The sequence below is a fragment of the Vespa velutina genome, chromosome 2, assembly GCF_912470025.1.
Source record: "Vespa velutina chromosome 2, iVesVel2.1, whole genome shotgun sequence".
In the NCBI taxonomy this organism is placed as follows: Eukaryota; Metazoa; Arthropoda; class Insecta; order Hymenoptera; family Vespidae; genus Vespa; species Vespa velutina.
Window position 1 is genome coordinate 16,097,278 of NC_062189.1, and position 13,023 is coordinate 16,110,300.

Sequence of the window (13,023 nt, forward strand, 5' to 3'; positions counted from 1 at the left end):
ACACACACACACACACACACACACACACATGCGCGCGCACAAACACACACGCATACATCAACAGACAGAAAAAGAGAGAGAAAGAAAGAATAGTTGGTAGGGTTGAATTTCTCGAAATAATATTTCTTAGATCCACTAAAGTAGAGTTGATGTACCGATCTAAAGGTAACTATGCCCCGAGGGAAGTGAGAAATGAAATTCCAGCTATCTCGGTACATGGTCAAAAATAAAGTGAGCCTCTTTACTCGACTGGCCACGTGTAATAGGTTGAAAGAGACGGGGGATACGGTGCTAGGTAGAAAACTTTCATGGAATACCGAGCAGAGTACGATGGAGGAGTCATTCGCTTTCTCGGTACGTGAGCACACGTTTGTAAATAGAAGTTGATTCATGAATTCGTAACCAGGCGACCCTTGTAAAATTTGTTAACTTTCTTGTTCGTCGATTTAAGATCTTATTAAAATTGAATGCCCCTTGAATAATAATACCATTGATAAAATATTATACCTATCGTTTTTGTTTTCCACGCACTCAATGTTTCTCCTATTGTTTTCTATTTAAATGATTTCTTTCTTTCTTTTTTTCTTTCTTTTTTTCTTTCTTTTTTTTTGTCTCTTCTTTTTTTTCAGAAAGGATCGAAAAGACGAGAAAAAGTTTATCGGAAAAGAATTTTATTTTAAAATTCACTAGATGTATGAATGGATTTAACGTATAAACATGGGAGGGAAGTTTTGAGGAACTTCAAAGATACGTTTAGATTTCAGGAAAACTCATCTTCACGTTTATACTTTGCTCCACGCGAGTCTCATTATTTCGATTTCTTTCAAGTAGTTTACCCCAAGCGAGGCAAAGATCGTAAAAGTGTGTTCCTCCAATTAGTACGTACAAGTACGTATAAACGTGACTAGAAGTTTATACGGAAAATGTAATCTGATAGAATAGCACGTTTTATGGATACAACTCTTTGGCGTGTACGTTTAAACATGAAAATACGCATGGATACGTAAGATCAAGATGTATTCAATTTCTTAAGTATCATACGCTATATTTATATTTTCACGAAGACAACGATCTGTCGTAGAAGGTAATAATGAATGCGAACGATTCTTATAATTCGTTTTTATGTTAAATAATGTTCGACGTATGTACATGTGTATCTATATACATGTAAGGTAAAAAATATCTGTAATATTTTGATCCAATATAATATTTAATGATTATGTTAATTATGTTTGTATCGATCAAAGTCAAGAGATTAATTAACAGCAAATATATACTCGCTAAGCTATCAATCTATTGTATTAGTTAGTTTCCATCTGTTATACGAATTTCATGTTCATTAGGTAATTTAATTGTCAATAATGAGTTAAATCCACATTAACAATCGTAAATCATAAATCGAAGAACGTATGATATCTCATGATACATTCTTGGATATTCTTAAAATATCAAACTATCAAAATATCTTTGTTACTAAAAGAATTGTCGAAAATATGTCCCAATGAATTTCAATTGAGAGAATATTTTTCCTTGACAAATCACTTACGATTTCTTATCTCGACGAACTAGTAGATTCTCTACTAGTAGAGAGAACGACCAACTTTTCTAATGTCTCCATTTAAATACTGAAAAATTTCACATCCTTTCTACTATGGATTCCTTATCGGCAATGTTTCTCAGAGATGGAGATCTCGATGTTTTTGGCGAAATTCACGAGTACGATTCGTAGTTTCGTAAGGGGTCGTTCGAAGAATGGACCGATTTAATTCGTACTACGTCATTGTCGATGAAGGACAATAAGATAATACTTTCGTCGGTCGGTTTTTAAATCTCAAATAAATTTCATTGACTTCTTTCGCGCAAATGCATGTCCCTTTTTTCTTTTTTTTTTTTTCTTTGGTTGTTGCGTTTAGAAATTCGAAAAAGAAAAGGAGAAAAAACAAAAAAAAGATAAAAGAAAAGAAACAGAAAGAAAAGAAAAGAAAAGAAGAGAGAGAGAAAAAAAGAAAGGAAGGAAGAATTTGATCCATGAAAATTTTTATTGATTTCAATTTCGTAATAATAATTCAATTTCATTTACAAATGGACTTGATATCGCGGCAGGAACAATTTTCCGCAATATACTTAAACCATATCCGGATGTGCCGTTTCCTCTGCTATTTCCGACAGATGGGATTATATTGTATGCAGATAGTCGCGACCAGAAAAGCACACGACAATAATACCCACGTTGCTCGTTGCTAACGCAACGCTCCGCGTTCGAATGTATCATATACAAGCTAAGAGAATATGCGCCGTTTCGTAATGTAACGCGAGACCGCGTCGAGCAATCGCGCGCGCACGCTTCTGTATGTACATATTTGTATTATATATATATATATATATATATATATATATATGTGTGTGTGTATGTATATATATATATATGTGTGTGATGTGTGTATACACTTCGTTCTTCTCGTTCTTGTTTTACCTTGTCGCGCTGCCCAATTTTACCAGCCACAAGAGTCCTATGTGAATATTGCGTTCACGAGATTTTACATTGAAATAGGAATATCTCATGTGTTTTTCTGTAACTAACATGTTTACTATATATATTTTAACATGTTTGCCAAAAATTAATGAAGAAAGATAAAAAAAGGAATAAAAGATATTTCTCAATTGTACGATTAAAACAAACAATTTGATTCTATGGTTTACTCATCGATACCTTTATAATGTTTTCAATGAATGAATAATCTCTACAATGCTGGGATTAACAATGAAACGTTTATTTTATAATTTTTCGATAAAAAGAAGAAAAAAAAAGAAAAGAAAAAAAAAAAAAAAACAAAAAAGAAGAAAAACGACAAAAACCATATTTCCTTTTCAAGACAATTTTTAATAAATTGATCAAAGGATAATATCTTGTTTTTATTTTATAAATATTTCAAGCCAAAATTGTTTTATAAATTTATCTCTTTCGACAGTGCAATGGTGCTTAAAATTATAACTCGTTGTACACGTTGTTTCGCAAATATTATATATGTCGGTACGCTGTTAGAAGGATTCATTACGTTCCATTATTGACATATGAATTAACTGGGAAATCGTAGATAAATTTGTTAACGTTAACATCATCAATTTATGATAGTTTAATAAAGTTTTAATTTGACGATAATATTATTCCAGAATACAATATCTCGTGAAATTTAATAAAAACTTTATCGAATAAAATTCTTTTATTTGTTTATGAATTCGATTAAATGTTATTTTCTAAATAATAAAAGTGGAAAAAAAATTTCTAAATCATTCTCAATCGATTAGAATATCATTTACATAAAATATTTCTTGTTTATTTTCTTTTCTTCATGATTATTAATTATTAATTATTGATTTCACATATTATATATCTGAAATGTGTATTTCTCTCAATGGTCATTACTATTATAGTTTTGATACGATATTACATATTGCATATTATTATAATACTATTTCAAAAATGAGACCTTTAATAATATTATTCTGCGATATTATTGTATCCAAACTAAATGTAAATGAATCGCAATCGTACAAAACATTCGGCAATTTCTGTATGTTGAATCATAATTTTATGTATCACGATCATTTAATATATCTACAGTGATTGATAAATGAATACCAAATGCGATTAACTAAATATTTTAATGTGATCATATAAATCAATGCAAACATGATTTATTATTATTTACGTTGATAACAAAACTAAAGAAATATAAATCGTATGACAAGAAACAATTCAATGATGGAACATAATAATGATCGTTAGTTTTATGAAGAAAATTAGAAAATCTTCAAACTGCGAAACTATTAAAATTACCATAAACGCTTAACGAAGATCGAACGTTTGAATTTTCCAAGTAATATTAACTACCGATGCGTTTACGAAATGCAGTAGGTTATATCGATTTCGTATCAATTTTCGATATACCTTAGCGAAGTACATGCACGCATACACATAAATAAATCTTTAATACGTATACACGGGATAGTAGTTCTTCGATGTCGCACTTTTCTATACAGGCAAGTAACATCGGTAAAATGTGTTTGTATGTTTACGATAAAATGCTCGATAAGTTAGTATAAGTACAATATATAAAGTTTACTTTTACAACTCGGAAAGAACGGATATCACAACGTAACTACATCACCCACACAGAAAACACTCGACGATTTCTCGATCCAGAACGATAGAAGAATGACTAGAACGACATCGGTAAGACCGATCGGTTATTTCTCTTCTCTCTCTCTCTCTCTCTCTCTCTCTCTCTTTTGTGAAGTAGCGAAAAAAGATTATATGGGTTATTCTATGTCGAGTGATTGCCGACAGGCGTTTTAGTATCTCACAACGAATATAGGAAAACGAATGAAAAAGTCTGTTCGAGTGTAATCGCTCGTCGTGCACTTCAATTGTTTTATCGAACCGCTAGAAATCATGGAAAAGTTGTGGAAACGTCCTTCTTTGAACGAGTAGAGAGAAAATAGATTCAACGATATCAAACCTTCGAGTAGGAGAGAATTTTTTCTTTTGCGATGCTCGGCCAAGCACGAACTCGTTCATCCATGAAGAGAGTGCAAAAACAAAAAAAAAAAAAAAAAAAAAACAAAGAAAAAAGAACAAGGAAGGAAAAAGAAAAACAAAAAAAAATATGAAAGCAAAGAAAGAAAAAGAAAAAGTATTGGACGACGAATAAAAAAAGAAATGAAAAAAAAAACGGGATAGATGATACATAAGGATCCTTTGATATTGATTTATATTCGTATACGATATATGTATGCACGTATATACGTATGTACGTACTTATCTACTCTTTTCCTTCAACCATATCTATACACACATTATGTGTATTTTTGTATGTATGTATGTATGTACGTATGTGGGATTTCGTACATTCGCAAAACTTCAAAGTTCCTATTCTGGAATGATATCGATCAGGATCGATTCCGTTATCCTACCGAGTCATTCATCTACCAATTCAAAGCGTGTTTCATATTTCCAATGATGAGAGACGACACGAATTTTTTCTTTCAACAATTTCACAGTACCGTACGAGCCAGAGAAATTTCACGACTGATCCTAAAGAAGCAAACAACTCTGTTCGTGTTTAAGTATTCTTCGCGCGGATAACGAAAAAGATTATTTACTGACGCCTATCTATAGAGGAAACTGAAGGGACTACTTTTATCTCACTCTTTCTCTCTCTCTCCCCCTCTCACTATTTTCAGCTTTATGGGATTTTACGAAAAAGCAGGATATCCGTTAGTCTTTCGAATAGCAGAATCAAATAGATCTCATGTCGCCACTGACACGAATTTTTTGATAAGTTCGTTTTTTGTATATTTTTTGAACGCGTATCTACTCGATACAGCCTTCGGTTCCAACAGATTATCAATCGCGCAAAATTGCATCAACACAGAGAGTGTGAAGGTAAAGACAAACAGAGAGAAAGAGAGAGATAGACAGAGAAAAAGAGATATAGAGAAAGAGAAAAAGAAAGAGAGAGTGTTATACGTAGTTTTGTGTCGCTTTCGTTTTCGCTATCTCTCTTTTTCTCTCTCTCTCTCCCTCTCTCTGCAGACGGGAAATGGTAGGATCGACTTACCTTCGTCGTTGGAAAATGTCATTATCGAGTTCGGTGTCTCGTGAAACCGACTCGGATCGACGCTCGTTACGCCTTCCCAAACGGACACTCGACCTCGTTTAAAGGTTCTCGAGGGCGTCCTTTCAAACCAGCGATCCTTAATTAATCTGGAAATCGAGTCGAGGAGAAGGAAGAGCCGAGTTGCGCCGATAGATCGAATCCAAAAGAGGTATAAAGAGAAAGACAGAGAGAAAGAGATAAGAGAAGTGAAGAGAAGAGAGAAGAGAGAGAAAGACAGACAGAAAGAGAGAGAGAGAGAGAGAGAGAGAGAGGGGGGGTTGGAAAATGATAGGGCATAGTGGAAGAGAAAACTAACTCATTTCGAGAATCTGAGCGGCTTATAAGTACGACGGGATTGCAATGGCCACGAGCAGTTTCCCTTTGGCCTCATATAATCCTTTCGACTTTATTGTTTCTTTCCTTTTTTGCTCTCTCTCTCTCTCTCTCTCATCCTTAAGTTTTTTATTTATCTCTTTTCTTTATCATCCTTATCACTGCTAATATTCCACATTCTTATCTCCTCGTTGCGTGCGCGAACTACCTGATCTTTGCGGTTAGAACTTCTCCAATCATTGACGCGCTTCGTCTTCCTTTCTTCACAAATAAATCAAACGCTAATCTATAGAGCTAATTACTTGGGAGAAATAGGGTGGATGGGAGAGGAGATGAGTTAATTAAGTTCGGGGGAAAAAAGCACTTGGAAAGGGAGGCTTCATTGCAAAGAGGCATTGACGGAGGTCTTTTTCATTGATTCCTTCTTTACTTTTCTCTTTGTTTTTATTGATTTTTTCGGTTTTTTTTTCTTTTTTTTTATTCATTTATTTATTTATTTTATTTTTTTTTTTTAATAATGAGATATTATCGTCTTTATTGGTAGCAGACATTTCAATCGATGGTAAGTTGACAGGTTTTTGTATCTTGTAAAATAAGTGTGAATACGACATAAACATTATACGTGTATATATATATATATATATATATATATATATATATATATATTCGTATGTGTGAAATCTTCGACGAAAACAAAAGGAGATTTCGTCCCCTTTTCGTCCTCTTTTTTTCATATAATATACGCTTAATTATCTGTAAACATATTTTTTTTTTGTTCTTTTTTCGTTTCTTTTTCTATTTTTGCTTTTTAAATTTTGCTTTTAATTACTTTCATTGTTCCTCTAATTCCTTTTTTCCGACTTTCGTTTCAACGCGATTATCGACAAAATCTATACGCACAATCGTACACTATTTACAACATTTTTCGTTCTTTTAATTCTCGGCTTAATTTATTTCTTTTCGCCATTTTATTCATACATGCGCGTAATGTGTATGCGATGTTTATGTGTGTATGTGTGTGTGTGTTTTCATATATATATATTTATATGTATTATATAATATATGTAATATGAACGTATATGTAGGTATGTATGTGCGATGCGATATAACCTTGAAAAATTCCGATATAAACATATCATTTATCTAGCTAAGGTCGAATACGCAATAATGAAAAAGTATTGGCAGTCAAATTAGAATAGCATTTATTACGATTTGCTTTCACGGCACAAGGTAGTATAGAGAAACATCAAAAATTTGATTTAATTTATGCCTTTGGCACATTGAATGAATATTCCTGAATCTCGTATTGCTTGGTCCGTGATTAACGAATTATCGCCGTATTGTGTATTCGTGTATACAAATAATTAGCCTCAGATTATATCAGAACGAATAAATAAATATTACAAAATAATGATTATTTCGTAAGTTATTTTCAACGGTTCGAATAATTTTGACGTTTCTCCGTAATTGGATTTCTTGTTTTTTGTTTTTATAATTATTATTATCATTATTATTATTATTATTATTATTATTATTTCCCCGATAGCATATTTTTGTATAAAGAATCAATAAAACGTACGACCTTAAAAATAAAACACATTTTCATTTGGTTCACTAATTTTTAATAGAGAATATTATTATATTCGCGACGATTACTAAGAACAAGAAGCATCGTGAATTCGATTTTGATTAGCACGATATTAGACACAAACGAGAGAAGTTATCACGGTAGAGACATAGATCGATCAAGAATGATCGATCAGGAAATGTTTCGATAGATCTTTCAATCTTAAAACTCAAAGTACCAAGTACAATCGATCGATCGACCAATCAAGCTAATTCCAACTAATTCGGAGGAAGCACAATAGCATTGTGAACGAAGGGACGAGAATTGTACTCGAAGCCGACTTCGGAGCTTCTTGAGCGAGTCTTTGATTACTCGCCGCTAACGTAGCAGTTTTTTCTGTCTTGAAGGCTCGTACGTTCGGTATGTCTGGTAAGGAAGATTGACAGACCAAGTGAAGAGTTCCTCCAGGAAAGTGTTGCCGTTCCAAACGCATAGAGAAACTCAATCGTGAGACTGATATCAGGATCTCTTCGTTGTATCCAGTAATTGGTAAATACGTCGTTTTCGCTCTGTCTACCTGTTTTCGAGATAAAAATCACAATGCTATATATCTTATAACCGGAAAGAGAGAGAGAGAGAGAGAGAGAGAGAAAAAAAAGTAAAATTGAAAAAGAAAATTAAACGAAAAAGAAAAAAGAAATCTCTCTCTCTCTCTCTCTCCCTCTCTTTCTCTCTCTCTTTCTTTCTCTCAGAAAACAATCGGAATAATCTTTAAGAAAAATTTTAAACACGATGAACGATAGGATCAATAATAATAATTCCAATCTCGTTAATTTACTTGATTAAAACAAAAGAGAAATAAAGGATTACATATATTTACATATATATATAGAAGAATTATAAATATATTCAGAATATCAATGTTGTGGTTTTAGGTCGATTGAAAATTTATGACATTGTTACGAGAGGATATAGATGTACAGTAGTAAAGTATGCCATTGGATGGGTGCAATGGAAATTGCAATTGTGCACAAATCACGTTAGATTTAGGTACTTTGGCAATACGCCAAAGGTAATTGCGGTGCTTAAAGCGTAACATGAAAAATCGTATCTGTTTCCCTCGAATAGAGCAAAGGGATGAAGTTATTTGTGAAGCGATAAGAGAGATAAGCAGGTTCGAACATAGCTAATATATCTATTTTACGATAATTTTATGTATCTTCGAACTTTCTCCGAAAATACATTCTCGTGATTTCACTCATTTTCTAAGGCCTTTAAACTTATCAAATACTTTCTTTCCCCCCCCCCCCCCCGGGCATAAGTCTTTTTCTCCTAAAACACGTACACGCATAACCATGTAATTCGCATTTTTCTAAGACCTACACTTTATTTAGATATTAATTACGCTTGACTCACCTCCTTGCCATTGAGAATAAAGGTTAGCACTGCTGATGGGTAACTCAATGCAGATGTGCACGCTACTTCAAGAACCTCACCGATCTCGTAATAAGGTCGAAATCCGTCAAGAACAGGCGGTTTTGTCGGTAGCACTGCGACGCTCATATTTGCCTCGGCATATGTCATACGAAAACTCGGAGCCTCCGAAGACACCTCGCATCCATAAGATCCGGCAAGATTTATTCTTTCTGTCGATTTCAGAAAAGTCATATCTTATTTTTAATCTCCGACATGTCATCATTTCTTTTTCATTTGTAATAAAATATCGGTACATAATACATAGTCATGTAAATCCAAAAATATAATTATTTATACCGATCGAAATATTCATATATATATTGATCGTTTACTTTAAAAAAATATCTACATTATTAATTAATATAAATAATGAATATAAAGGAATAGAAGTGAAACTGATAAACTTAAGTATATGATCGAAAATCAAAGAAAAATTGAAACTGTCTTTTACATTTCTATCGAATATATTATTAAAGAAAACGAAAAATATAATCCTTTCATTTTAAATAATTCAATTGCATACCTCCGCGATTGTTCGATTGTCCCAGTAACTTAACTTGTCGTCCATTACTTTGAGCAATATCCACGACTATGCCTTCGATGGGAAAATATTCGCTAACTGGAGTAGAGCTTGGCATAAATCTGAAGAATTCGACTTCATCCTTGAACCATTTCACCGAATAAAGATCTTTACCACCTAGATCGTACTCGCACTGCAAGGTGACTTCTTCCCATCTTGGATCCGCAATCGTTGGCACGTCCAATCTCACTATTTTTGGATCCTGTCCTGAAATAATCGATAACATGCGAGAATTATTATCCGCTCGTGCGTGAAAAATATAGCCGAATTTGTTCTGAGTCAACTCGTGAAAATCCTTTCAATAACATGCGGTGCAACAATTCGAACGATCGTTACTCTAGACGATCTTTTAATAAAACGATATTTACGACTATAATCTCTGTACGTTCGTTCATACGAAACATTATGTTACTCAATATTTCAATAAATACCTTGTTTCCATATATTTCTTTCAAATTATTCGTATTTAATATTTGAAACGACGCTCGATACAATAACATTTAACGTTAGATATTAATCATCATTTCGATATAATTTTTATTGATAATTTCATATATATAGACATGAATTATAAAGGTAATTAGGAAAGTAATCTACATATGTTAAATTACAGCAATGCGTTTAACTTACGATTAATGTCCAATTTCTGATTTCAATTGATTGCAATTAAAATTACATGAAAAGGTTATTTCTCAAGAATATACCTATCCACTTACCTTTCTTCTATTTGTCATTATAATGAAAAATAATTTTTCAAATGTATAAAATAATTTTAATTATATTAATCAAAATATCTTAAAACTACGAATAACGTATGATTTAAAACACTTCCATAATTATCGTTGTTATTATCTTGAATCATATTTATGATTTAAATGTCTTTAAATTCGTCTACTTTTCGAGGATTATAATAATCGATCGAATCTAATTTCTTCCGTCATTTCAATTGGCAATGTGAAAATTGATTTAATGACCGATTAAATTTGTTAATTATTTTTCTCCTAAAATCTTATATAATATTTTACATTTTTCTTTCTCATTTCTCTGAAAATGTCCTTCTTCACATGACAATTATTTATACTCCTTACGAGTACAAGGCAAAAAAGTGAAAAAAAAACATTAAACAAATAGGTTAATGAGAATCTTACACAAGTAATAGTACATGCGAGAGAATATTTTACTACGTACACGTAGACTTTTGTAGATGCTTTTACGTTATTATTTTGTAAATGTTTCCATTATTAATCCGTTATACGATCGCAGAATCTCTTGAAAACGTTTATGTTAAACCGACCGAGATTGGTGATAGGCGTTCGAGCATAAAGCTCCTACTACAATATTATAACGTTTACTAAAACGCACTGACCGATGCAAATGTGGAAACGAAAATACGGTTAGTTCGTGAATGATTGCATCCGCGTTTTTCTGCGATTTGAGAATTTTAACGAGACCTACTCGAGCTACTTTTTCAAGCGTATCGCCCCACTTGTGAGAATTATTTCCATCCCTCGTTTTGGAAAAATTCAATATGCGGAAATTTCCTATAACGAAATTAGAAAGCTCTAGATCTCGATTAATAAACATCAATGTACGAAGAGTAAATGATAAAAAGAAAAAGAAAAAGAAAAAAAAAAGAGAAAAAGAAAAAAAAGAAAAAAGAAAAAGAAAAAAAAATATTAACAAATATCAATAACAATATCCGATTTATTGATAAAATGAATGTCTCTTATTTTTATATTTCACTTTGTTAACTTCGAATGTCGCACGTTCGAACGTTCGTTTAGATATAATTGACAATTAATGAATTCAATCTTATACGAAAATATTCGTAGGATGATCGAATGAAAAGTCCAAATATGAGAGAAAAAGAAAGAAATATGGGATTAAAAATAATATGAATTTTTATTCATAATCATTTACTTCGATCGATCGTACGATGGAAGAATATTAATGCATTTATTGTGGACCAATCGTCATTCAGCGATTGCCGCAAACATCGTCGTAATTAAAAATATTCGTTTAACCAACCGTACGTGTAATTATCGCCGTCGAAATCGTGTATTCAACGGGTCGAAGCGTGTTGCGCAGAGTATAAAATGCAAAAGAGGGAAAGACCAACGAACGGTGGAACGAAATGTTGGTTCGAGAGTTGAGAGAGGTTGTGTTGCAGCAAACATTCATTAAGATCTTTCCCGGTTGGTGTTCTATAGCGATCGATAGAATGCAAAATATTTTTTGCTTGTTATTCGACAAGAAAATTGGTTGAAACTTTGTTGAATTATTTATACGTTCATAACACTTTTCGTTAAGATCTTTTCACCCCGATATTTTTTTTCTCTTTTGCCGAGAATATAAAAGTAAAAAAATTATCCCCCCCCCTCCGTCCCAATTTCATATCGTTTCATAGTTAAATTATTGGCAATGTACATAGAAAAACGCATTTATATCTACGTAACACATATAATTATTCGAAAAAGTGTAAATAAGGACGTAATTATATTATTTCATTATTTCTCGTTGATACAACGTTATAATCCCAATCGGTCATATTTTCGTCTTAGCGAATAGACAAAGATACAGAATAATTGCTCTGCAATAATTAACCAAAGGTACTTTTACTGTTTATAAATGCTTCCGTACTTTGTGATTCGATAATAACCAACAGCAGAATTTTCCAAAACAAAAGGATAGAAGATGAAGAGGCTTTTATAATAGGTTTCTTTCGTGATACCGTATTTACTAGTACAGTGGCCCATTCTTATGATGATACTACACTGAATTCCCTATGGTTTGGTGGTAATTTGACCAGAGGCTTCGCGGAACAATAACGAGAGTTTTTAAATAATTCGTTGCCTTTTCAGGACCTTTGTGTTAGTACAGGCGGTAGTTAACTGCGATACAATAGGGTCCACCCCCTTCCAGCTTTAGCTCCGTTACAAAGTCCTTAGGGTGTACGGAAACATATACTATATTTGGAAGTTCATTTTGATAAATTAATAAACCTGCCAACCACCCCCCCAAGATTGATGTTTACACGTCACTCAAAAATACGAAAATGGTTAATATGTTTTATTTATCATCTACTCGGCCATTATCTTCTATAGAAGATATTATAAACGCAATACAACTCATTCATATATATATATATATATATATCTCCTCCGTGATTATTTATATATTACGATTCAATTAACGTTGTAATGATCAAGATAAATAATAGTTCGTACACGAAACTGTATGTATACAAACACATTATGTATCTAATGCAATATATCGTTTGTATTAACAGCTATAAGCGTTAGACTCTTCTGCATCAAGTCGTTTTCCAATTAACGTAATTGTCGAAACTAGCAAATATTGTAGACTCAACCGAGAGCAGTATGTATTCCTGATTTGTATTGTATAAC

The 13,023-nt window shown here is 32.5% G+C and overlaps 1 protein-coding gene across 2 annotated transcripts in view; it reads right to left on the reverse strand.

Moving 5' to 3' along the window:
• Positions 1 to 4,854: 4,854 nt before the first annotated feature.
• The window catches only part of LOC124947332, a 30,065-nt gene continuing 21,896 nt past the window's right edge, over positions 4,855 to 13,023 (reverse strand). Inside the window, exons 3-5 of one of the 2 annotated variants that reach the window (XM_047489357.1) lie at positions 9,560 to 9,823; positions 8,977 to 9,206; positions 4,855 to 8,137 (exon numbers count right to left, since the gene is read on the reverse strand). In XM_047489357.1, the coding sequence (XP_047345313.1) occupies positions 7,829 to 8,137; positions 8,977 to 9,206; positions 9,560 to 9,823 (803 nt within the window). In that variant the 3' untranslated portion in view covers positions 4,855 to 7,828. The remainder of the gene's footprint in view (positions 8,138 to 8,976; positions 9,207 to 9,559; positions 9,824 to 13,023) is intronic. The other variant, XM_047489356.1, reaches the window with a different exon arrangement.